The sequence below is a fragment of the Vipera ursinii genome (assembly GCF_947247035.1).
Source record: "Vipera ursinii genome assembly, chromosome: 2".
Lineage (NCBI taxonomy): Eukaryota > Metazoa > Chordata > Lepidosauria > Squamata > Viperidae > Vipera > Vipera ursinii.
Window position 1 is genome coordinate 225,164,912 of NC_139513.1, and position 27,536 is coordinate 225,192,447.

At 36.2% G+C, this 27,536-nt stretch overlaps 1 protein-coding gene across 10 annotated transcripts; it reads left to right on the forward strand.

The window, feature by feature from the left end:
• Nucleotides 1–416: 416 nt before the first annotated feature.
• LOC310635558 (zinc-regulated GTPase metalloprotein activator 1A-like) lies at nucleotides 417–27,536 on the forward strand. 10 transcript variants are annotated; one of them, XM_083354619.1, is made up of 17 exons: nucleotides 417–466; nucleotides 1,274–1,422; nucleotides 2,675–2,761; nucleotides 3,225–3,321; nucleotides 4,123–4,214; nucleotides 8,394–8,453; nucleotides 9,386–9,423; nucleotides 12,074–12,120; nucleotides 13,588–13,674; nucleotides 16,131–16,175; nucleotides 20,050–20,106; nucleotides 20,235–20,286; nucleotides 22,389–22,457; nucleotides 22,638–22,703; nucleotides 23,696–23,822; nucleotides 24,380–24,452; nucleotides 26,068–27,536. In XM_083354619.1, the coding sequence occupies exons 2-17, from the start codon at nucleotides 1,281–1,283 to the stop codon at nucleotides 26,081–26,083; spliced, it is 1,155 nt and encodes a 384-aa protein (XP_083210745.1). In that variant the 5' UTR covers nucleotides 417–466; nucleotides 1,274–1,280; the 3' UTR covers nucleotides 26,084–27,536. The 10 variants fall into 10 exon arrangements, 6 of the variants coding, with proteins under 6 accessions (XP_083210745.1, XP_083210742.1, XP_083210746.1 ...); XR_014491454.1 differs by having other exon boundaries at nucleotides 419–466; nucleotides 1,266–1,422; nucleotides 24,376–24,452; nucleotides 26,068–26,131; XM_083354616.1 differs by having other exon boundaries at nucleotides 419–466; nucleotides 1,266–1,422.

Genomic DNA, 27,536 nt, shown 5'->3' on the forward strand with positions numbered 1-27,536 from the left:
TCAATCAAAACTTAATGCTTGAAATCTAGAAAGGCTGGTCTTGCTGTCAGGACATAACTTTTCCCTGTTTTAATAGATGAGCACTGTTAAGGTAAACGTGTTATTGATCCATTTATTATAATCGGTCCTATTGTATTTGTCGCAGAATGCAAGGAGAAATACCGATTATTCCCAGGCTAAGTAGACATACCAAAAGCTTCGCTTTAGGTATCATAGAGGAAGCTTTTGAGCAGCTCGGACGGGGCGGTCGGTCTTCAAATTCAGTTTTCCCTCTCTACTCCGTTTTGTTGCGTTACACCGATGCACAGTTGTTAATCTGGTTGAATGCAGGAAGGGCGAAGAAACCCCGCCCACGATAACAGGTTGCATCTATCAGGGCATGAAACAAAAGAGCGCATGCGTACTTAGGGTAGGAACTTGTCAGAAGAGAGGAGGAGTTACAACAGCGGGAACTGAAAGACCGGCGGTAAGCGGAAGTGGGAGGGGGAGAAAGAAAGGTGTTGGAAAAGAAATGTGTGGGTTGGGGGAGTTTAGAAATACATTGTTTCGCTTGTTAACCACAACATGAGCATCATCGAGTGTGTATCTGGACTGGCAGAGGAGTTGAATACGGTTTCTCGGTTCGCGCGGTACCTTATTGTAATATTTCTTCAATTTCGCGTGAAACAGTCCCATTCGGACTGTCAGAAAGGCTCTAGTCCGGGGACGTTCCAACCTTGGCCACTTTGAGACTTGAGGACTTCAACTCCCATAATTCCTCAGCAAGCATGGCTGGCCGGGGGGAGTTGTGGGAGTTGAAGTCCCCAGGTCTAAAAATGGCCAAATTTGGCTGTCCCTTCTCTAGCTCAAGACCAAACTGGCTGAGGGTGTTTCCTGTTTTCTACAGCTGTTGACATTCTTTCTGAAAACGCATAAAATGATCTGACTGTTGTCTTATCCTTTTTCTTTGAAAAGAGACCTTCCTGAGGTCAAGCCTCCTCCAAGCTATTCATGCTGAATCACATTTGATCTTTTGGCTTCCTTAATGATTGTGCTTACTTAAAAGTAGTGTTTAACATGCATTCCTCATTCTCCATGATGAAAGAGGGAGAAGCCAAAGGATGCTCCTGTTTGGAAGTTCATGGAAAGAAAAATCAGTATACCAAATACTATAGCTACTTGTGTTATTCTCTCCACCTCCATCTCTCTGGGTTCTTGTGTTCAATATTTTAGTGAAATCTATATCTGAGACTTTTTATATAATATTTCATAAATGTTATCTTTAGTTTGACAGGTGAGAGATGGAAAGTTCATTTATGGATGATGAAGAGGATTGCCCTGAATTGATTCCCATAAGGGAGCCAGCAATAAAGGATAATGTAGAAGACATACAATCTAGCAACAATTTTAAGATTCCTGTTACCATAATCTCAGGATATTTAGGTAATAAATGGTAGATTCACTCTGATTTGTCACAGTTCTAGAATGGTTTTTAATGAAGAATTATTTTACTTGAACTTTTTTTGTCATAATAAGAAATGGATAGCAATTTTGGGAAGGCATCTTGTGGCCACGCAGAAAATTTTGCATCTCTGCAGGTGCCTTCTACTCCTAGGTGGCAGAATATATAAAACAAGATTTACAGATTAATTTGGGGGTTTAATGAGCTCCATTAGAAATATTCTTTTCTGTGAGCTTATTTCTTGATGTGATGATAGGACAAGCATACCCCAGCTGTCAGGGCATTATGTCTTCAATGTTCTCTTACCAACATGATCAAATTTTATTTTCTAACAGCAGAAGCTTTTTAAAATTGTCTTGGCACCTTTACCTTATGGAACTTTTTTCTTGTATGTTCCTCATTTCTTTATGCCATGCACATATTACAAAAAAGGAAGGAAACCAGCAACTGAGTTTGACCCCTCCCTCACTGCCCAGCATACTGAAGAAATATAAAACACTTAAAACACAGCTTTCACACACCACCAAGCGGCATTATTACAAAGTCAGCTTAATTGCCCCCAACAATCTGGGTCCTCATTTTACCTACCTTGGAAGGATGGAAGGCTGAGTCAACCTTGAGCCTGGTGGGACTCGAACCTGCACTAATTGCAGGCAGCTGGTGTTACTTAAGGAGTCATTAGCCAGGACATTACACAAATTTGACTGAAGCAGTTTGCATGTTTTTCCGGGCTTGCTCATGCAAAGCAAAGAATGCTAATAAGATTTGCCCTTACTTTGCCTGGGCAAGCCAGCAAGAAATTATTATTTTTTATAGTTTTGGTAGTAAACTGCAAATATAAGTGAGAAATGAGTGGCTGTCCCAAAAAATAGAAATAGAATTCCAAAGAATTCCAGCTTCCTCAGAATTATGCAAAATTAAGTGAGTCATTCTCATTAAAATATAGTTTTAAAATAGATGTTTAATAACTTCCAAAGAAAAGGTTTTTAATTTGTATCATAGTTAGGTGATTGTGGCGCTTCAGATTTTGACAATCCTGGCTTAGTGGTTTGTGTAAATCGACTTCCAAATACATGATCGAATTCTGCTTTTTCAAGTATAGGAGATTACTGACTTAAAAAGCTAGAGGGGTTAGAAAATTTTAGAATGACATCTCAAAATATCTCCTTAGTATAAAGAATGGGACATCAGTGTTTCTTTTTAGTCTAATGAAATTCGTTCTGCTTTCTTTAGGTGCTGGAAAAACTACTCTTCTTAATTATATTTTGACTGAACAACATAGCAAGAGAATAGCAGTTATTTTAAATGAATTTGGTGAAGGTATGTAAAAATGCAAGTGTGAGTGGAAAACAAAGTTTCATGTTGAAGCCTAACTGTTTACTTTCAAAAATATAAAATATTTTCTTCAATTTATGTTCACAATTTTAACAGTTGTGATGCAAAATTTGCTTTCCAAGTAATATTATGCACTCTTGCTGTAATCTAAAGACCGTGCTTTAAAGTTTGTGGTTTTGAATAAGGACATTAGACTACATGAAGTATAGCAACTGAGAAAGTTATTTCCATTTACTAAAGATTGATGCTGCAGGAAAATTAGGGTGTGGCCTAATTTTCTGGCTCCTTTAGCATCACTTTCGCAACAAACCTAACAAAACCAAGTCTTTTGTGTAATGGAAGTCAAGATACTTTTCCCATCCAAAACCTGAAATGGATTATACTTTCACTGTTTTATTTTCTTTCAATAAAAGTACTATTTTTATTATAGCTTTTCTTGTTTTTTCAGGCAGTGCATTGGAAAAATCCTTGGCTATAAGTCAAGGTGGAGAACTCTATGAAGAATGGCTGGAGCTCAGAAATGGCTGCCTTTGCTGCTCAGTAAAGTAAGGATTTTTTTACTTGGTAAAATTGACAGTTCTAATGCTGAGGATTTCAAACTATAGTCTGCGTTTCTCCTGATGAAAAGGCCAGTTACGCTAGAGAAGATCTAGTATTATAATACAGGTAGTCCTTGACTTACAACCACAATTGGGGCAGAATTTCCATTGCTAAGCAATGCAGTTGTTAAGTCAATTGCACCCAGTTTTATGATCTGTTTGCCCTGGTCATTAAGCAAATTCATGCAGTTGTTAAGTGAATCGTGGAGTTGTCAAGCAAATCCAAATTCTCTCATTGACTTTACTTGTCAAAAGCCAGATAGGAAGATCACAAATGGCTTATCACATGACCTTGGGCTGCTGTAACTGCCTGATCTATATGTTTTACTCAATTTAACAAATCATAATAAAATTAAGTTCTTAAAATTAAGGTTAAAGAGTAATCTGTATTGCAAATTGCATCTATTTTAAGAGTGGGTATTGATAAGTTGTTTCCTTTTTGACAGTTTCATCTAAAGTAATGAATAATTTAGAGAAGATATAAGAGAACAGACAGCATGCAGAAACTTAGATATATAGAAACAAACTTTTAAAATTAACATGGGTCTATATATTAATTGTAATTAATTATTTATAAATTAATTAGTATAAGGTTTGCAATTAGTTTGTAAACTTATTTAATAAATATATTTTCTATATTTCCTGATAGATTTTGTGATTGGGAGATAATATTTTACACACAACATATAGAATTTGACATAAATGTAACAGAAAAAAATAATGCTGTTTGTTTAATTTTCTCATTAGAGACAATGGTTTGAAAGCAATTGAAAATTTGATGCAGAAGAAAGGGAAGTTTGATTACATTTTGCTAGAGACAACAGGATTGGCAGATCCAGGTATACAGGGAAATGGGAATGATTGTGAAACTCTTTTTTATATATTGTTAGAAGTTTCAGTGCGCTTCTGCTTTATAATATGTACTATTAATCTAGCTAGGATAAAGGTCATAATTAGAATAGCCACAGAACAAAGATAGGCAAAGTCAGTTAATCTAGATTGTTTCTCTCACAACAGGATCTAACTAGTACGGCAGGCCACAGAAGGACTATATTTATTTATTAGATCTTTATCCTGCCTTTATTACTTTATAAGTAACTCAAAGAGATGAACATATATAATGTTCCTTCCTCCTCCTATTTCCCACAACAACAACCCTGTGAGATGGGTCTGGCTGGATGAGAGTGACTGGCCCAAAGTCACCCAGCTGGCTTTCAGGTCTAAGGCAGGACTAGAATACACTGTCTCCTAGTTGGTAGCCCAGCACCTTCACCACTACACCAAACTGGCACTCTTCTATACCAAACCACCTATCTTCACTCACATAATACTACTGATAAGCAGCACTATCTGTCCAGCTAATCTTGAAAATGCTGACAGTATATGATAAATGGTAGATGAGTAACTCCTGATTAAAGTCCACTTTCCCTGTTTCATCTATCAGGATCAAGTCTTACTCAACATAATTTCAGCAACCAAGTTTTTAGTCTATGGCAACTGAAATTTAAAAGTACATTAGAGCCAGAATAGAGAATATTTGGCCCCATAGATATTGATGATGCCAACTTCTGTCATATCTTGCCATTTCTATTGAGCTTGTCGATCAGAAGGTCGGCAGTTTGGCGGGTCGAATCCCGAGTGCCATGTAACAGGGTGAGCACCTGTTACTCGTCCCAGCTTCTGCCAACCTAGCAGTTCGAAAGCACGTAAAAATGCAAGTAGAAAAATAGGGACCACTACGGTGGGAAGGTAACAACGTTCCGTGCGCCTTTGGCATCTAAGTCATGTCGGCCACATGACCACGGAGATGTCCTCGGACAAGCGCTGGCTCTTCGGCTTTGAAACGAAGATGAGCACCGGCCCCTAGAGTCAGAAACGACTAGCACGCATGTGCAGGGGAACCTTTACCTAATGGGAGTTTGAGACCAACAACATCAGAAGGGCTGCAAGTGGCAGTTCTGTTAGAAAGTCAGTAGTAACGTGCACAAAATAGGGTTGCACAATTCTGTTTAATTACTTTTATGTCCTGAGAATTTCGGAACTGAATTTCAGGATTGTTAGGGACATTAACCAGAACTCAATTTTATTTAAAAAGTAAGTAATTTTCACTATTGATATCCATACACGATCACCTATAAAACAGAAGAGGCTATTGTTCAGAAAATGGTGGATTTCTTCAAAAGTGAGGCATTTTACAATACACATATCACCTCAAATGTATTGTCTTAATGTTGGACATCTTAGGATTTATTTTGCTACGACTGCTATCATAGTTCTTTTGTACCTTTCAGCAAATCTAGCTCATAGACAACCAGCCATTGTCCTGTAGACTTCAGTGTTCCCATTGTCTTTCTCCTGGCAGAGTAGATACTTGCTAACTACTTGCCACGCTTTCACCTGGCTTGATTTTTCCCTGCAGCTTTATAACCTCACTTTTTTTTTCAAATCTCTGCCTTTTCTAAATTTTGCAACTTATTCCCCCATTCATTCTCTAGAGTGTCATGTTGTGTTTAATATACCCAAACATAATCATTACTTTTAATGTATATAGATATTTTGGTAAACAGTGAATACCTGTTATAAGAATTTGCATAAACCAAGTAGCCACATAAATCACTTTGCGATTCATCATCGTATTCCCCAAGTAACTAAATTACTTCCACATGTCACCAGATAATAGCATAACATATGAATCTAAAAGCGGTTGCACTGTGTAGCATTTTCTGCTCTCCTGATCCTGTTGTCTACGTTTGTCTACATTTGTCTACATTTATTAAAACAGAGGAGACTATGAGTTCCAGTCCTGCCTTAGGCACACAGCTAGTTCGTTGACCTTGGGCCAGTCCCCCTCTCTCAGCCCTAGGAAGAAGGCAACAGCGCACTAACAAAAATTGCAAGAACCTATCCAGGCAGTTGCCAGGTGTCGACATGTCTCAAAGGCACACACCACATAAAATAGGACATTGCTTCGGCTTTTGTTGTAAACAAATCTTATTTCAGTTAAGTTGGAAACCATTAAGCATTTGAAGAAAACAAATCAATAGATACCTGGAAACTATTAGATGCTTAGGCCTTGGCTATATCTTGCCTGAGTGATTACTGTAAACGGTTGATAGGCACTTCAGTTTTGACACCAGCGATGCTTGGGAGATCACATCTTATCAATTCAGGTGGACAACTTCAGATATTGAAACAGCTTCAGATACTGTTGTTTTATGCATGTCTGCTTCATTTTTTAAGACAGCCTTGACATCCGCTAGATTTGTGAGCTTTTGACAATACTTTTAATTGTTATCAAATTCTCACAGCCTTCCTGTTGTAGCATTTGAGTGTATTGAATCAGTTCACATCAAAGTAAATTGATTTTTTATTTTTCAAAAACTATCATTTTTCAACACCATCATCAGTTTTCACTGCTCAGAAACAGGCACGCTGTTTGCATTGCTTTATAATAGCAATGTGTTCATTCTGAGACACAATTAATATTGCTCAATTTCATTTCATAGTTTTGCTGGATTGTTCTTTACAGATAAAATCTATGTAAATAGCCATTAGTCACCAAAGATTCAAGCATGCTTTGAGCATTATAATAATATTTTTATTACTGATACTGCTATAGAGTAAGTCCAAAAATTGGTTTGTTTCATACTGATAAAAATAAAGTATATCTATGTAGGTTTTAATTCTAAATAAACAAAAAACAATTGTAGGAATTCTATTGTAGGAAATAGAATTCATATCTGATATTCTATTGTTTAATCCCTACTCTTAAAATGCTACTAAACTATAAAGGAGTTAAATATTTTAATTGGAAGTATATCGCATTATGATTTCTGTTGATAAAAGAAAATGTAAATTAAACTGAGCATGAATTTTAAATATACAGAAAAGGGGAAAAAGAAGAAAATAAATTAATGTTTGAAAACTTTATGGTATATAATGTTTATTAATATGTATCTTGAAAATGGGACGCGGTGGCTCAGTGGGTTAGGACGCTGAGCTTGTCGATCAGAAGGTCGGCAGTTTGGCGGGTCGAATCCCGAGTGCCGCATAACAGAGTGAGCGCCTGTTACTCGTCCCAGCTTCTGCCCACCTAGCAGTTCGAAAGCACGTAAAAATGCAAGTAGAAAAATAGGGACCACTACGGTGGGAAGGTAACAGCGTTCCGTGCGCCTTTGGCGTCTAGTCATGCCGGCCACATGACCACGGAGACGTCCTCGGACAAGCGCTGGCTCTTCGGCTTTGAAACGGAGATGAGCACCGCCCCCTAGAGTCGGAAACGACTAGCACAGATGTGCGGGGGAACCTTTACCTTTACCTTTTATCTTGAAAATGGAACACCGTAGGCTGATCAAGTTTTCTGTAAATGATATTTTAAGCGTAGTAATACGGTAGTCATTGACTTACAACCACAATTGACCCCAAAATTCGTTTAACCACAATTGACCCCAAAATTCATTTTGCCCCATCTTAACAACCTTTCTTCCCACAGTTGTTAAGTGAATCACTGAAGTTATTAAGATCATAACACAGTTGTTTAGTGACTCTGTGTTTTCATTGACTTGCTTGTCAGAAGGTCAAAAGGTGATCACATGATCCTGGGACACTGCAGCTGTCAAATACATGCCAGTTGCCAAATGTCGGAATTTTGATCACGTGACCACGGGGATGGTGCAGTAGTCATAAGTGTGAAAAATGGTCATAAGTCACTTTTTAAAGTGCCGCTGTAACTTCAAATGGTCATTAAATGAATGGTTGTGAGGACTATCTGTTACATCCCTAAGCTTCCGCTGAAGGTTTTTTTATACCTAAAGTTAAAATCAAATGTTGCATATGTTTTAGAAGTATTCCTTATCATAAAAATAAGGTCAGAACAAATAATTCATATTTTTTATTTTATAAAAATATAATAATTTATATCATTTTGCTTGCTCTTTTATTTCCCCCCCTCTTTTTTGGAATATGAAGAAATGGAAACATTCGTTATATTGGCATATTCTACATGTTTTATTTGCTAGGTTCTGTGGCCTCCATGTTTTGGGTGGATGCTGAATTAGGAAGTGACATTTATCTTGATGGTAAGAAAATTAATAGTTGAAAATCTAGTATGCATATATGTGTGTGGGTAGAAAGAGATCTTGAGATTAAATGAAACACAATTGCGTTCAAAATAATTTAGTTAAATGGGGGTCTTTAAGCTACTTAGATATGTTTGGATTTTTGAGAAAGTGTTATGCATATTATCATAAAATGACTATAAGGCATAGGGAATGACAAAATATTATACTGTCACAAAATGTCAAAAGATATTAAACTGATAAATTTTAAATGCAGATTTTTGCTCCTTTCCATCAACAGTTTCCTTTCCTAAGAAAGTACTTATTTCACATCTCAGAAGACAAAGCAATTGGCTTCTTATTAAATTTTTATAACTTAATTCTACAAGTAAGAAAATTTTCTCAAATTGCTTTCTTTCTTTCACACAAACAAAACATACACAAACCACATTGCCAGCATATGGTTTGATTCAGATTTTCCCTCTGATCGCCTCTAAACAAGGATTGGCTCTCTTCCTGTGGAACAGCCCAACTCAGTCCGTTCAGATATGCAGCTAACCACTTCATTCATTATAGAAACATATTCAACCCTTCTCTCTTCTCCTTACTTGCAGTAGCTTCTTACTTTACGGGGGGGGGGGCGTCTTTAATTGGAAGGGAACAAAAATGGTTGTTTGGAAGGTTCCAGCTTATTGCTATCTCCTCAGTTCTTTCTGGAAAATGTTCTGGAAAAGGCAAGACTTTTCTACTTTCCAAAAGTTCAAATTAAAACCATTTTTAATATTCCTGAACGTGCCTACAATAAATTTTAAATTAACATCAGCATCTAAGGAAATATTTTGAAGGGTTATTGCGCCTTAGGTAATTTTTTTTCTTAATTCCATGTAAATATGTGAAACATCTGTGTCTTCTATTGGTATGCTTCAAATCAAGATTCTTCCTCCCTTTTTTAGGTATTATATCTGTTGTTGACGCAAAGCATGGGCTACAGGTAACATACGACGGTTATTGTCAATTACATAGCAAAGAAAACAATGATTTTTATATGCCTAATAAACTAGGATGCTTGACTACATATGTCTCTTAAATTAACACTGCAATTGAGCTGGGAATTAGGGTTGTAAGTTGTAGCTAAGTTGGTCACCAGGTCATTGCACCTGATTTTATGACCTTTTTTGTAGCAGTGGTTAATCAAAAGCTAAGTGAATTTGTTTTTCCCCAGTGGATGCTTTATATTGGAAACTGGTGATAAATGGCAAAAACTGACCAAAACAAAATGGCAAAAATCACAGTCACTTGATCCCTGGTCACTGCAAATGGATGTAAATGTAAGCTGGTGCCCAAAATGTGATCGTGAGATTGTGGGGGGAGGGGTTGTTGTGGCCAGAACTTTGAAAATGAATCATAAGTGCTTCTGGGGACATCTGAAGGATCACTTAACACAGGACAAATTTGCCCAAATCTGAATAGTTAATTACATACATTTATTTATATCATTATTTGCCATACCCTAGTGGGTTTTAAGGTTCATGCAACATAAATAAATTGTCTGGCTTTTTATGTGACAATAAATATACTTAGATTAATTATTTTATATACTGTATAGAAAAGTATTTTTATAGTTAACATTTAAAAAAACTTGCAAAAGTTTTTTAAGTAATAAATATATAATATTTGATATCTTTGGAATGCAATATGCCTTGCGTTATTCAATCAGTAAATGTGTAAAAAGCTTGACACATTGCCAGTTAGATGGCAGCCTTTACATTTTCTCAGTCATATGCCAGATAAATAACTTTTGCTTTGTGTTAGGGAATTTGCGAACCTGTCCAATTCCTGTGGTTTCAAAGCCTGACCTTTGCCTTGGCACATGATTAAAAACCGTCTGGAGGCTATACAAGTGATGACACTCGGATAATAGGTAGCAATTTAGAAATGTCATGCTTCGTGGATCCAACCTAGTCCGTACGAAGCTGAGAAATTTTACCCTGTGGCTAGCAAGTCAAATTGAAACTGAAATGGTAATTGATACCATGGACTATCTCTCTAATGGGATTGTCACCTAGGAATCTGAAATATTCATGTTTTAATCTAAAGACAAATGATTGGACAGCTTGCAATGACGGGTCATAACACTGACGACCTAAACCAGGGATGCTGTTCTTTTTAAATGTACAAAGCTTGGCGGTAGTGTTTCATAGAAAAGAATCAGTGAAAAGAAAAAAAAGAGTTCTTCTGTTATTATTATTGATATCCTTTTCAATATATTTAATCAGAAAATACTATTGAAACTATTTTTTTTCAGATTTGCAATGCGGTTTACAAATATTTGCAGCCACACTTAAATCACTTCTCAATCTTTTGGCCAAGATCAAGTCTATGAAAAGAACCTTTCCATTGCATATTTCTTCTTCTTTTCCTTGAAATAATGTATCAAACTGGAAGCATCTATATTGCCAGGGTAATATAGGATTAAGGTGAACTAAGACTGGGCAGAGTGAGGTTCAAAACCAGGCTTAGCTGTGGTGTCACTTTGAGTCACCAGTTCTTCAGCGCAACCTACCTCAGTGATTTCTTTGTAAATAAAGTGAAGGGAGATCCCTGTCTAAGTCATCCAGGGTTCTTTGAAGGAAAAGGATATAAATTTAACAAACAAATATTCAAATTGATTGTTGAAATACTGTGGCAGTGACTAACATGAATATAGGTAGTCCTCAATTTACAACAGTTGGTTTAGTGACCATTAAAAGTTACAACAGCATTGAAAAAAACTGACTTATGACCGGATTTTACATTTACGACTGTGACAGCATCCCCATGGTCACATGATCAAAATTTGGGCCCTTACCAACTGGCATGTATTTATGACAGTTGCACTGTCCCGGAGTCACGTGGTCATCATTTGTAACCTTCCCAGCCAACAAACAACGTCAATGGGGAAAAAACAGATTTGCTTCATAATTGTGTGGTTCACTTTAACAACTGCAATGACTTGCTTAAGAACCATGGCAAAAAAGGTCCTAAAATGAGACACCACTCACTTAACAACTGCCTTGCTTAGCAACAGACACTTTGAGTTCAATGTTAGTTGCAATTTGAGGATTTCCTGTAATTGTGAAGTACTAGCGGCTGTGTTATTCCTAGTTTTGGTCCAGGACCATTGACAACTAAGTGAACGGATGATGACAGACTAACGTATCTCAAGCAGATAAAACAATGAAATATAGGTACCTTTATTAGGTTTTCTGTGAACACTCAGAACTTTTCCTTTCAGAAAGCACCCTCAGAATTTTTGCTGTAAAATTAAAAAAAAATCAAAATTATTAAAACACAAATTAAAATTTCTACTAATATTATAATTGTAGGGAGAATTAGCAACATCAGTCTTTTTTCATTTGAAGCAAGTATAAATATCTCTCAGGGCAACTGACATATAGAAGCAGATCTAAGACAGCTATTTTAAATACATTTATATATATATGGTTGTGAGTTTTTCTCTTTAAGCTTTTCTTCACCTGATGTTTTGAGACTGAAACATGAAAAACAGTTAATGATATTCTAGGTATTTGCTGATAATGTGTACTCAGTTTATAACACAAAATATTCCTCTTTATAATGGTGTTTTTGAATCTTTTTTCCAGCACCTGAAAGAAGAAAAGCCCACAGGCCTTATTAATGAAGCTGCTAGGTATTGGTATATTGCAGTTTTCTTAATCTAAATCTTATAGTTTGTTTAATGGGAAGCGCATAAACAGTAAAAAGGTTTGGATCATTTAGGAACATTACTAATTGAAAGTTCAATTGGTGGATCCAATTCACTTGCTCTGTTACTTGTTTCCTGAATGCCTCTGCTCAATTGTTTCTCTGTGGTATCCCATTGAAGTAAAAGCTATTTCCTGTATTTTATGTATTTATTTTTATTTGTTCAATTCACATAACTGTCCATCTTGCCTACAGGGATGGCTCTGGATGGCTCAGAGTTAAAACAAAAAAGAAAACCCATAGAAATAAATAGCTAAAAACAATGGCAGCAGTTAAAACAATGGCTGCCAACCAGTAGCTTACAAACAATGCAGCCATCTTGCAGGCTCCATACCTCCATGGGGTCTCCAGACCTGGTGGCAAAGCCGTGTCTTCAGGGTTTTCCAAAAGGCCGATAAGGTTGGGGCCAATCTAACCTTACAGGAAACTATGTTTCAGAGGGCAGATGCCACCCGGGCCATAAGGTCCTCCTCTTGGGGTCCCATTAGATAAAACTTAGCAAACAGAACACATCACATGCCATCCTGCTGGACCTGATGAGACAAGTAAATATAACCAAGGAGAAGTGGTCCCTCAAATCACCTGACCTAATAACCAACAACATGAATTGAACCCAGATGAGTTTGAATGAAAAATGAGTGGGTTCACAGATGGTGGTTAGCTTAATTACTGACTTAAATTATAGTTAAATAATTAACTATAATCAGTGGTGGGATTCAAATATGTGAATAACCAGTTCTCTGTGTGGATGCCGTTTCCAAAAGTCCATTCTGGGCCTGGGTAACAAAAAATTAGCTACCGGTTCTGCCGAAGTGGTGTGAACTGGTTGAATCCCACCACTGACTATAATCCATAACTGACTGGATTTCCTCAACCCAATAAGTTACATTAACAAAAGGCAACCCAAATTATAAGCCACTTAAGTTAATAGAGTGTGGGACGAAATTATTTTTTTAATGTTCTGGAAATGTTTAGATTTCTGCTCAGCGTATTCCATCAGAATAAGTGACTACTCTGTGCTACTTTTAAATAACTTCTTAGTTCAACATGTTACCTTTTCCGGTACTTCAGTTTCTCTTTATTGTAACGAGAGTGACAAAAAAATCATAAAGTCTGGTTATTTCTTTTATTAAAAAGTACATTTTAAGTATAATTGTTTAGAAATAAGTTCCACAGTTTTCAACAGTGCATTTAGGAAACAATTTACAGCCTTGGTGTTTTGAAATCATGTAAATGATTATTAGCTAAATTTGCAATAGAATTTGATTTTATTTTGCATGAACACTATAATGTAGTCCTCCTAAAAGAGAAATATGATACTTGTGTTATTAAGCACACAAGTACTTTGTGTTTACTTATTTTACTTATTTTCCATTTATTCATTTTTCTCTAGGCAAATTGCCTTAGCAGATCTTATCATCATCAATAAGGTAGACTTGGTTTCACAAGCTGAACTGATGAAATTAAGAACAGCTGTTAGGTAAGCATACGTTTATTTCCAATATCTATTTAAACATTTTTATACTGTCCTTTTACTTAAAAAAAGCCTTAGACATCCAAACAAATACAATTAAAACCAGTTTAGAGGTGTACATTGCATTTCAACTACCTAATCATTTAGGTTAGTGTTTCCCAACCTTGTCAACTTTTAGACCTGTGGTCTTCAATTGACATTCTGACTGAAGAATTTTGGGAGTTGAAGTCCACATATCTTAAAGTTGACAAGGTTGGGAAAGACCAATTTAAGTGAACCATGCAAAAGCAGTAGAAAAATAGGCAGCTTCTCACCAGAGAGAAGGCGGGTGGGTCTTCATGCACTGAGTTCAGCAAGATAAAGTAGCTCCTAGGGAATTTGGTTGAAATATTTATTGTTATTTTCCTATGACTGTTGCAGCTGGAACAGTAGATTACATGGGATCAAAAGAGTATATTTGATTTAATTATTTAATTGTCAGGTGTTTATTTAAATACCTTCTCTTTAAAAGATTTACAACTCTGTGTACTTGCTATAGGCTTGGCATTTTGTATGAAGTGAAATTGTCAGAACAGAGATTAGTTGTAATCTCCTAGAGCAGGGGTGTCAAACTCAAATTCATTGAGGGCCGCATCAGCATTGCGGTTGCCCTCAGGGGGCCAGGTGGGTATGGTCAGGGTGGGCGTGGCCTACTGGGTGGGCGTGGCTAGAGTGCGTATGGCCTACTGGGTGTGCGTGGCCAGCTCTACATCGTTCGCGTGAAGGGTGCCTATGGGGGCCTGGGCAGGAGTGGGACAGATCTGGGGGTCTCTGGCAGAAGGAGGGTCTCTGGGCCAGGGCCAAGGCAGTGGGGGCCGTTCCCTCACTGTTACCAGGATGGCTTCGTGGGCCACATGAAACCACTTTGCGGGCCGGATCCGGCCCCCGGGCCTTGTGTTTGACATGTCTGTCCTAGAGTTTGAAGAAGTCAGGAAGTTTTTCACTAAGGCAGATTTACAACCATGATTATTAATCATTTTTAAATCCTTTATTGGGAGAAAAAGATGATCTTGAGGCTCAAATACCCAGCTATTTTTGCTTTGGCAGTAGAGTTGAATTCTGTATACTGTATACTGTAGCTGAAATCCTATGTTTCATTTGTAAGCCACCCAGAGTGGCCTTATATGAATGAATGAATGAATGAATGAATGAATGAATGAATGAATGAATGAATGAATGAATGAATGAATGAATTAAGTAAGTAAGTAAGTAAGTAAGTAAGTAAGTCCAGGTTAAGGGCATAAACTGGATTAGTTGCACTGCTATGTCCAATGTGGTAACTTTAACATTTGAGGTAGAATATGATTTCAGAAGTTCTCTGACTGGAAATTAAGTGGGCAGACCCATGCTACAGTTCCAGCATCCATTTTTCTCATTCAGAGCACATCTGGATCTCCTTTTTTGCCTTTAATCCTACAACTCCCACCAACACCCAAAGGCTCACCCATTTTCAACATTATCATAACATCAACAAGCCCTTCCACAACTTTCAGAAGCCAAACAGTCTTATAAACTATTAAGCATAGTTCTTGAGTCCAAAAGAAGTTATCCAACTCTGAGCTGAGAGATTATATGAAACTCTAGGATTCCCAATTTCTAATTTTCTTTTCAAACAGCAGATTTCTTTTAACATTCAGAGACAGTTAAATAAATCAGACAATCAGATAGATTGGGGAAAAACTTAATTGTGCCTATAAGCACCAGCATACCTGCAAATGCTTTTTGGTAGCCATCAGCCTCCCTATAGATCCTCCTCTGTCCTATTTAACTATGAATCCAATTTAATCAGAAAAAGAAGCAAGAAATGTGTAGAAAAAGGAAACTTATTTTTTTTTCTCCAGAAGAAGAACCCTGTGAAGTAGATAGGCTGGCATTGAGCAATCAACCCAGAGGGATCCACTGAATAATAGCTGAGTTGAGATTTGAGCCCTAGTCTCCTCAACCCAATTTCTAGAGTTAATCATTGTATTACACTGGCTCAATATATACGATCATCTTGGAGGATTTAGGCAATGATGACATTTCTCTATGAATCTCTAAATTATCATATGAGGCAGTTGATCTGCCTCTTTGAGGGTTCTTCTTGCAGGAACTTGAAATCAAGCATTGCCTGTAGCTATTTCATTTCTTTGGAAAGTCCTCCCTGCTGAATTTCAGGAGCATTTGAAAACAACACCCTTTGAGTTAGGTTTTCCTGTTGAACATTTTAAATTAACATTTAATGTTTTAGAAGTTGTGGTTTTATATTTTAATTAAACTTCCAGAAAACCTTGTTAATTCATAATACGTAAAGTCTGTTATTATTGTTTTTGCAGGGATCAGATTAAACACAGGAATCTAAATTTTGTCAAGTGGGTTGTAAATTATTTCTGATTATGAGTATTTTATTATATCTTTTTTCTTCTCTTCTTCAATAATGTTAGTGCAATAAATGGAGTTGCCAACATTTTAGAAACTCAGCGCTCAAGGTAATTAAAACAATGCTAAATTAACTATTTTTTCCCTACTATCGTGAATAATATACATTAAACTGAAAAGTTTACTTTATTCAGGAAGTCAGCTACACAGGCAGTGTCCAATCAGTTTATATTTTAATTTGGGCTTTGGCACCTATCCCTGACTGCTCCAGTGGCTTGGGGAAAAAAACAAAAACCAGTTGCTTGGTGTCAATGGACTTTGGATGCAGTGGAAAAAATCTGAATTCAGACTGCTCTGGTAAACAATAGACTTGTCCACTGTTTAGCAAAACACTTTGGACAATATTTATATTCTTTATGCAAGATGTGAACATTTTAGTAAATTGTTTGCATAATTTTATAGAATTACATGCTTTTTATGGTATTTGATATACATTTGACTATACTGATACTCTCGTCTGGTCCAAAAAATAGAGGTTTTACTGCATCAGGATGGTAGACTGTATGTGTGTGGGTTCGTGTGTGTGTGTGTGAACCCACGCACACCTTCAAGTCAGGTTGACCTCTGGTGACTGAACAAGTCTCTGCAGTTACAGAAATGGTTTGCCATTTCTTCCTTCCTAGGGCTCGGAGAGAAGCGACTAACCCAAAGTCACAACTGTCTGTGTTCCTAAGGCAGTACTAGAATTCACAGTCTCCTGTTTCTAACCTAATGAGAATATATGATTAGATATAACATAATCAGTGGTAGGATTCAGCCGGTTCGCACCACTTTGGCAGAACCGGTAGCTAATTTCATCCACACAGAGAACTGGTTGTTCACATATTTGAATCCCACCACTGAACATAATGCATTATTTAGTCCAACCCTTAGCTGGCCATTCAGTCCCCACCAGATTGTTCAAAACATTGTTACTGCACCCTTGGACAACCAGGTACATTTATAATTAAACTGAGTAGAGTTTATGTAACAAAGCAAATAGGATTATATTAACTATAGAATGTATCTCAAGTAATTAAATAACCTTACTCTTTTTTCATGCTTAATTAATTGATTTAAATTTAATTTTACTAAATTGATTAAAGCTAAAGTGTATAAATTTTATTACTCAGTTTGGAAAAAAGTACATCAATAAGAAAATAGTATATCAAACATTTAATAGCCTTTCTTTTTATTCTCAACCTCCAAGTAGCAATTGATATAAGCAAAGCCTTAAACACTTCCAAAAACAAAAATGCAATTGTTAAAGAGATCTAATGAAGTTATCATTACATTCTGAATTCCTATAATTACAGTATTTCAACATTTGCTAACAATTAAATATAGCATGGGTAGTCCTCAACCTATGACCACAGTTGAGCCCAAAATTTCTGTTGCTGAGCAAGACGGTTGTGAGTTTTGTCCCATTTTGCAACCTTTTTGCCACAGTTGTTAAGTGAATCCTTGCAGTTGTCAAGGGAATCATACAGCTGAGCAAATCTGGCTTATCCCATTGACTTTGCATGTCTGAAACCACTTGGGAAGGTTGCAAATGGGGATCACGTGACCCCAGGACAGGGCCATAAATACATGCCAAGGGCCCAAATTGTGATCCTGTAACAGTGGGGATGCTACAATGGTTGTAAGTGTGAAAACTGATCATCAGTCATTTTTTTCAGTACCATTGTAACTTAATGTTCAGTCACTAAAACGAATGGTTGTAATTGAAGGACTGCCTGTATACTGCTGGATAGGTCCTTTAGATATTGCTGGTTAATAATAGAAGTTGTAAACATCAGTATTTGCATAGTACTGATTCAGCAAGGAACAAAGCACAACATGTCAACAGAAGAATGTAGGTGACATCACATAAGTGTTTAATTAGTCTAATGCAAATACAGTTCCTGTGTAATTTTTTTTACCTAAAGACACTGGAAGGCACATGATCTAATCCTGTATTGACTTAGATCTATCAGAAATGTATTATTACATTCATTTTCTCCCTATATACCTTGTACTAGAAAATATTTTTCCAAATAGTATCTACAAATTTATAATAGAAATATCATTAGACAGCAGGTTGCAGAGGACCTCGTAGATACCACTTAGGAATTCACCCATATTTTGCCTGACAGCAAACCTAAGATGTCATGCAACATATTTTTTTGTTACTTATTCACCAGCTGAATGCTGCATGTCCAAACATTTTAATCCCGTTAACAGATCCATTGATATAATTTAATTAGAAATTCAGATCAGCTCCAGACTGGAGGATTTATGTCCTGCTGCTTAACAGTTGCTTTATGAAAATTCTTTTCGGTAGTAACTGTCATGTTGGCTTATATGGATTACAGTCTTTGTCATTCTTTCTTTCGTTGAGTTGGAAAGGTAGAATGGAATGTGCAGAATAGTTCCAGAAACTTAACACTCTAACTTCTAGGAGTTGAAATCCACGAGTCATAAAAGAGCCAAGGTTGCCTGCCAACCTTGGCTCTTTTATGACTCGTGGATTTCAACTCCTAGAATTCCTGAGGCAGCAGAGTTGAAGTCCACGAGTCATAAAAGAGCCAAGTTTGCCTACCCCTGCTCTAACTCAGTGTTTCTCAACCTTGGCAAGTTGAAGATGGGTGGACTTCAACTCCCAGAATTCTGGGAGTTGAAGTCCATCCATCTTCAACTTGCCAAGGTTGAGAAACGCTGTTCCGACGTAACGTTCTCTAACTTAAATCTCTGAATCAGAACTATAGCTTTTCTTAGCGTCCTACTGCCTGTTTTATCAATCATAATTATTCTAAGCATGGCATATTTTAAAGTGCACTAGTATCAGATTTAGATTTTTAAAAAGGTCCGTACATTCAAAACTAGAATTAGAAATTTTGGAGGGAATGACGAACCATTCTTAAGTTCTAAAGATATTGTTAAAGTGTTCACAATGAAGGTCATTGTTAAATGCCCTCTGCGATTTCTCGTTGAGCAACACCATTTCTAATTGTGCACCATAAAGCAAAATAATTTAAGGAGTTGTTTTCAAGACTTTACTTTTTTCAAGTCAAAAGTTAGTCTAGATATTTCTGAACAAACTTTGGAAGAAGAGAAGTGTCAGTGTTATAATAACTATGCTGTGTGAATTTCCTGATAACAAAGAACTTTGGAGGGCTCTGTGAAGTCTCCTACATTCCTATAAATTTAAGACTTAAAGTAAGCTATTTCTGCAGTGCTAGAGAAGCTGAAAGAAGGTTGACTGTTCTATGTAATTAAAAAAGGAACTCATATTTTCAGTGAGAATGACTAGAACAAGCCTCAGATCTGTACTACTCTGCTCTAACAGCAATGAATAAAAGCATTCTTTGTTAATTTTTGAATGGAATACTTTTCCCTGGGGTGCCTTAAGTAAAAAAAAACAAAAAAACAAACAAACAAAATTGGATGGATTAAATTAGGGTTACTGAATTTGTAAGGATCAAATTGTAGTTTTTAAATCCTAATTTATTCTCAGATCATCACAGTTCCCTAGCTTTGGACATCACATGCAACTGAGATTCCGTGTGAATGTTTGGCTTTCCATATTAGCACAAAAGTAAATGGGGAGAAGATGTGAAGCCTGAAATAGCTCTTTCTTGTATAAAATTCCATCCATTTACATTATGACTGGATTCTTCCTCTGCACTAAATAACATTGCTTTGGAGATTTGCTAGCTTTAGGTGGGAGCCTAGTTAGTACTGCTTATTCAATAAAGAGAGGCTAACATTTTCTGCCAAGTGGAAACATACACATCTGTTCACTTCCAAAAGTTTTTCAAGAATTCTCCAAGCATTCAGAGAGGCTGACCAGAAAAAGTAAAAAGCTACAGAGGAGAGGGGGAGTCATACGAAAACACCATTGAACAAGGGGTCGTCTTAATACGTATTTTTTTAAAAAAGACATAATTTTATTTTTTACCCTAGAGTTGAGATCTCTAATGTGTTAGACCTGCATGCTTTTGACAGTGTATCAGGAAAAAGGTAAGATTACGTGTTGTTCTTTGTTTTAGAATTCAACTTGTATTTCTGTTACACCCCAATATTGACAATTGTCCAAATTATGTTTTGGGTTTGCGATGCTATGGTGTTAAATGTATTGTCCTTATAAGTTTGCAGCAGAAACTTCAGCTTGAAGAAGAACCTCGTCCACATCTAGATAAGGTGAGCAGTAAGTTTGCACTAAGTATGACTGGTTAAACATTGGTTGGTTGTACGTGCCTTTTTATCTTCCTTTCCCTTTATCATTATGCCAGCTCCGTGAGGTAAACCAGATAAAAAAAATCAACCCCAAAGGAAGACTAAAACTGCTTTATTGGTTGACTATAATCACAGAAGTTTGCAAGTCTGTGCTTTTCCTCCTCTCTATGCATTATCAAGGGATACAAGAAAGAATGCTATAAGATTCAAGTAATAATGAGATGGGAAATAAAAAAGTAAGAGATTAGATTTTGGATTTTCAAATTTGAATACTTTATAGCAGATTCAGCCCCACATCTGCCTGGATGAAGTGGATGACAGGTCAGGAAAAAAAAAGAAAAACTCAGCCTTCAGAGCTAGTCTTAGCTCTCTGATATCTTTAATTTCTCCATGCAAGACGATGCTTGGGCAAGAGAGGGGCAAGCTTTCCTGTTTTGCCTGCAGGGAATATTTTTGTCTGTGCAGGCAGTGTTATCTGTTAGCTGCCTTTTTTATTGGGGAATGTGAGGTAGCCTATGTTCAGCCATTCTTCGCAACCACTCAGTGGAATGCTGACAAGAGTTGGGATGGATTCAGTCTCCCTTCCCTCTTGTTAGATAATCTCATTAAGCATGGGATGTGAACAGAGAAGCTAGATCAGACATGTCAAACTCGCGAAGTCACATGACGTCACGCAACGTATCAGGACTGTTTTGCCATTGCCGGCAATGGGGTAGGCACGGCTTTCATGTGATGTGTCCGGCCCATGGGCCGGCAGTTTGACATCCCTGAGCTAGATCCCCTCCCAAAATCTATGTGAATCTAATCCTTGATTGTCTTCCCTTGTGACTCATCCTATGCTAAATAGGTACAGTAGGTACCACCTGGAAGACATTGGATCAAGCCATCCAAGGTATTGATTGGTCAGTGTAAAATTGTCTTGTGGGAATTTACTCCCAGCCTTCTGAGAATACCACTGGGGAAACTTGCTTTTTCTCAAAGTGGCTGGCCAGGAACAAAGATCAGTGTTTGCTCTGGAGACCTAGGGAACTGTCTGTTAAGTATTGACAAAGATCAGGTCGGTATAGACTTAGCACTTAAAATTAGCCTTTTGTTGTTTTGACCCCTCTGTGCTCAGTTCCCTAATAAATGTACTGGATTGGGAAGTGGATTAAATTAGGCCTAATATGTAATTGGGGAATGGTCCTAGGCACATGGAAGACTGCAAGATACTTGTATGTACTTGGTTTTTTTTTTAAAGAGAATAAAGTCCAAAGTGTTAAAGTTGCCAAGGTTGGACACACCTGCTCTAATTTTAGTCATATCACAAGCTAAAATTAGCCTTGTAAAGGAAGATTAGGACCATGTTCCTTATACAAGGCCAAGTTCCTGATAATCTGTTTTACAGTTTTATGAGAAATAGATAATATTTTAGGCTTACAGTAATAATAAATATATACTCTTTTTAAATTGATCTGTGTTTCAAAGATTTAGCTTTTTTAAAAAGATGTCTAAATAATGTTAATCTGAAACTTGCTTTATAAGGCTCCTTTTAGTTATTTAGGATAATTGAAAGAAAGTTCTTTATTTCTCAAAAGCAGGGCCTAAGTGGATTAAATGGAAAGTAGTGTAAAAAAAGATGATTCGAATCTCAAAAGACTTGTGTAGCAATATGTTATGCTATTAAATGAGATTCTTCGGTAGCATCATGACTTGAAACTATCAGTATAATTGTGTTTTGTCAATGTGTGAAAATGAGAGACAACATTAGAACCAGGCATGCACTGAAAATATGAGTGCATTTAGTTATTGCATAGGATTCTAAACGGTTCCAGTTTATTATGGAAAGAAATATATACAATCATCAAATTTATAGTTCAGGAAAAAAATATGTAACGTTTTTAACAACATTACATTACATACATTGCATCACATTGCATTGAATTACATTACAGTACAGTATAGTACATTGCATTACATTAATTTGCAGATTCCATGAATTGCTAATATAGGATTTTTATCATTAAAATGTATTTTGCATTTACTAAAAATTGAAATATAGCAAATTTTTCTGTATCAATTTTCAGAGTATTATTACATCCACCTTTGAAGTACTAGGAAATACAACTGAAGAAAACCTAAATGTGTTTATTCAAGTAAGTGCTGTATTATTTGCATGAAAAATCCAAATTACTTATTTTATATTTTCTTTACATAGTAACACATCTTTCACTTTGAGAAATAAACGTGATTTGAAAGAACTTGCCTTTTTTCACCAAGAAGATTATTTTATTATGAATGTATAATTCTTCCAATCATTTTTATATCTCTCTTAGAATCTCTTGTGGGAGAAAAATGTAAAAGACAAGAAAGGTAACCCCATGGAAGTAATAAGACTAAAGGTTCAGTACTCTGTATTAAGATTCTTTTTTTCAAAACCATTACTGTTTTTATTTGGATGCAGAAAGTGGCTGAATATGGAAAGAAGGGGATATGCTAATTTGGAGGCATCATGTGTTGCTCAAACACTGAAGGTCTAAAATTCTAAAATTTTGCTCTGTATTACAGCTGTATGTGGTTCTTTTTAATCAAAAGTTAATAGTATCAAAAGGTCTGTATTTGAACTTCTGTACCTTCTGGAAGAAATGTTTGATATAGTTCCTTCATGCACAGACATTACGCTAATGATAATGAGAGAAGAAACTCTTTCATGATCTTTGGAACTACAGATAGTCCTTGATTTATGACCAATTGCTTAGCACCCATTTGAAGTTACAAAAGACCGTGCCAGGGGCACATTTCAGGTGCTCAGCAACTGACCTGCATTTATGGCTGTTTGCAATATCCCGCAGTCAGTGATCATGTTTTTGCTAAAACAGCATGTATTTCTGGTTTTTGACAGAAGTGGTCCATAGCAAACAATTGGTTTGCTTAGCAATTCATCAAAAAAGGTCATAAAATTGGTGGCCCACATGCAACTGTCATAACTTATAACCATAATGGGCAGTTGTAAGTCAAGGATTATCTGTACAAGGTTGTTGATATTATAGATTTTATGAAGAGGTAGATTATATAGTTTTTACCACAGCAGACATTTACTTACTTGCATATGCTATGCTATGCTATCCTATCCTATGTTAGGCAGTGAAGAATATTTATATACAAGTAGGCCTCCCTTTAGGGTTATTATAGCATCCATTTATTTATAAAATTTGTAGCCTGCCCATCTTATCTCAAGGTAACTCTGTCCATCGCTAAAAGTAATCTATTCCTTTCACCCAAGGATGTTGGAATATGTTTTATAGATTCTGTATATAGAATTCCTAAACTTTATATTCAATTTATAGAAGCTTTCACTAGCCACTTTGCTAATTTTACTTTATTTTCTAATCAGGGATTGGTGTCCATCAAAGATAAATCTCATCAGGTGATAGTTCAGGGTGTTTATGAGCTCTACGATCTAGAGGAAACAACTGTGAAATGGAAAGAGGATGAACGAATTAATCGAATAGTCTTAATAGGTAAGAATATGTGCATTACATATGCTGGTTGTATAAAACTATTAATTCTACAAAAATGGAAACATAATCGGTATAATTGTTCTTGATACAATCCTACAGAAAATGAATTAAAGCCTAATTTCTAAGAAGATATCCTGAAATTTGACAGTACTAAACTTGGCATTTCATTGACATAATTTCCCCTGTGACAATGGATGTTCCCACTCTGACAGCTGAGGGAAATTGCAGCCATTTTTACTCTGCTTTCAGCTTGCTTTTCCTGCTGCTTAGAGATCAGGCGTTGAAGGGGGATGGGGTGAATGCTTGAGCTCAGCTAGCCATAATAATAATATAGCTTCGTGGGAACTCAGGGACACAAACCGATAATGTTTTTGGCGGGCTGAGGAGCTGGAGAGGGAGCCCGTGCTTCAGTCTAATTGGAGAATGTGATTTATGACTGCTTCATGGGGGTAGGAATTACAACTTGTTACTTTGTATGTGGGAAAGGGAATTTAGTTTTGGGTTCAACTATGTAGTGCCAATACTTTGTTTCCTGAATAAAATGTTCTTTAAGGAAGAATTCTTGCCTGAAAGTTCTTTAATGGGATTCATCTATCGGAACCATGACAAATTGATTCTGCATCTGAATAGGTTTGCTTCCATTTTATTATTATAATGTGTGTTCAGAGCAGTTTCTGAATAATATATGGCAGTCTTGGACAGTTCTTGCCCAGTCTAAGTGTAATTGGAAGCAAAATCATATTTCAGATTTTTTTCATTCTCATATAAAGCTTTTGTATATTTTAAAAGGTGTGGTTTTCAACCAACCTTATTTCAATTACTATGTTATCTGTATGAATTACTGAGAGTTCCTTGGGATTATAGTGGTATATAAATATAATAATAAGTAATAAATAAATGAAGCCAAGAATAGAATGCAGCTGTTGATTTATCATGTAAATTTCTAATGCCACTACACTCAACAAAGAACAGAAGGGACATTGCAGAGAAGGGATGCTAAGTTACCCTCCGATCGGTGTCTTAACGTAGATATACACTTTATCCAATAATTAGTTTTACTGGTTTTTAGTAGGGCTACGTGCATTTCAGAATGACTTGGAAGAAATTATTTGGACCTCATTTGGCTCATCCCTGTTAGCCATTAGAGCAGCCAACTTTATTCAGGAACCTGCATCGTCCTGAAGAAAGCTATAGTTTCTAGCACTAATAATATGCAGAATTAAGAAAAAGTCACCAAAAGGATAGGTTGCTGAAAAGCAAATAACCTTTGTCTTGTTTTAGGGTTGATAAATAATGATTTAGTAGAGATTTTGGCACTGAGCTAAAATAATCATACTTCTTTCTTATATCATAAAAGCAAATGAAAGTATTTTGCTTGGCATGGTTTTTCTTTTATTAACTGCCCATTATTGTATAAGGTCAGTAATTCTTTATCCCTTTCTTGATGCTCCCTTTTTTTTAAAATAAACCTTTATTATATTAATAAAAATAAAAGAAATAAACAGTGATAGGGGAAATGGTACAGTATTCTCAGCTATATGACACTTGTTAACCCTGCTCCATTTTTAAATGATTAATACAACTTGCATTGCCATAGTCTACATGTAGTTCAAGACTAAGAGTTCAGTCAAATTCCTAATCTATAACCATTTGTTGATGCTCATTGCATAGTAGCCTTGTTGATTAGGCACAGTACTTCTTAGAGAAATAAAACATTGCCAGGAGGTTAAGGTCTGGAGTTATTCTTGGATTTCCACAGAGTTTGCGACTGAGGTAGCTCTGGAGAGTTTGTAGAGAGGAATAAGTCAAAGCATGATAGCTTTTCCTTCAATAATTTACTAAAAATGTAGATAAAAGGCAGATGTTCCCACAGTACGAACTGGGAGAAGGAATATTAGAACTAGAACTAAGCCAGCCTTCCTTGGATAAGGAATGTGACAAAATGAAATGATGGGAGTTGCATTTGATGGACATAACTATTCATCCAAGCAATTACCCCAGCATAGTCAGGACAACAAGCAGATCTGAGCAGTCTTGTCTTTGCAAAAAAGTAACTGAAGTAGGCTACATGAGAAGAGATGAATCCACGCTGACTTGCTGGGGCTCTCCTTTATGTATCATCTGATTTTAATAATTTTTTTGTAAGCATTGGTTGTATTTCAGGAAACATTGAAATAGTTTTTCCTTAATGCAAACTATTGTAAGATATTAAAAATGGTTTCAATTTTGTGTTATTTGTCCCTAGGAAGGAACCTGGATAATGATATCCTTAAAGACCTCTTCATAGAAACTGTGACCAAAAGAGGGGAAAATAGTTGATGCCAGAAAAGTGCCTTTTTACCAGTGGATTATTAAAATATCCTGGACCTGTTTTCCTTTTTTAATAGCTGAGCTTTATAAAACTGTTGCTCATATATAGAATATTAAGTCTGAATTTATCCAGAATGAAGAAATAATTAATAAAGTAAATATGTGTATGTCCTTGAAACGCCACTTCTCCAGTCTTTGTTCAGAGAGGTTCCATTTAAAAACAAAAAAAAAACATATTAGTTATGGGAATGTATTCTGCACCTCTTATCCTTCCTGTAGTCTATGTTTGGTAAATAGGTGCTAGGACTGAGCTCTTACAATTAATTAAACTTTGACCAGTACTCTCCAATACAATCTTTTCCAACTTGGAGTTCTCCAGATGCATTCAGCTACTATATCCATAATTTTCAGCCAACCTGGCCAACAGATAACGAAGGTTGTTCAGGAGTAGATCAGGATAAAGATTAGGGAAGGGTGCTCTAGGACAGGGGTCCCCAACTCCCGGTCCATGGACTGGCACCTGTCCACGGCATGCCAGAAACGAGGCCGCGCAAACAAAGCCTCATCCTCAGGATACAGGCAGCATACCTATTGGGTTCAATAGATTTACTCTTAAATAAGTAGCTACACATAGATTATTATAGCAGGTATTATATTGATTATGGCTGCCTGAAACTGCTTTTGAGGATTAAAAAAATACAAATACAGGCAGTCTTGAAATAACTTTACTCCTGAAAATAATCTTATTTTAGAAAATGATGGCAAGTGGAAGTGGCTGGTTGTCCTTGAGTGACCTTGAAAAGTTAAAATCAGATTTGTTCTTAAACTGAAATTCTAAACATTTACTAAAGAGTAAGATCCAATGATATAATTGCAGTAAGATTGCATAAAATCAGGTGCCCAGTACTTCTAATCCAGGAACTTGAAATATTTCAAAACAAGGAAGTTATTTTCCATTTTGTAGCGTGACAGAAAAATAATACATTTTGGTGCATTTGATAAGTAGGTTATTTGACTATTGTCTTTAAAGGAAAACATTGAATAACTGCTTTAACATGTTCTGCTATTTCTAGACAGCTTTAAATAATCTTGGTAATTTTTGTAATTCAGTCCATTATAAATGAACGCACTATGGATTGAAATTACCGGTAAACATTCAACAGTATATATCAATAAGTAATAGATTAACATCAGAAAGATTCTGAAATTTAAATATATTTGACTAGAAATATATGAGTGATGTTACAAGACAGTAGATGTCTTATTTTAATATACTGTATTTTAACGATTTCATTTACTGCATGGGCAGTTGACAAGAATTTTAATTTTTGTGGGGGGGTTTTTGTCTACGGATAAGGGTTTTTTTCCCCTCTATTTTTTTAAAATTAAAAAAGGTTCTTTATC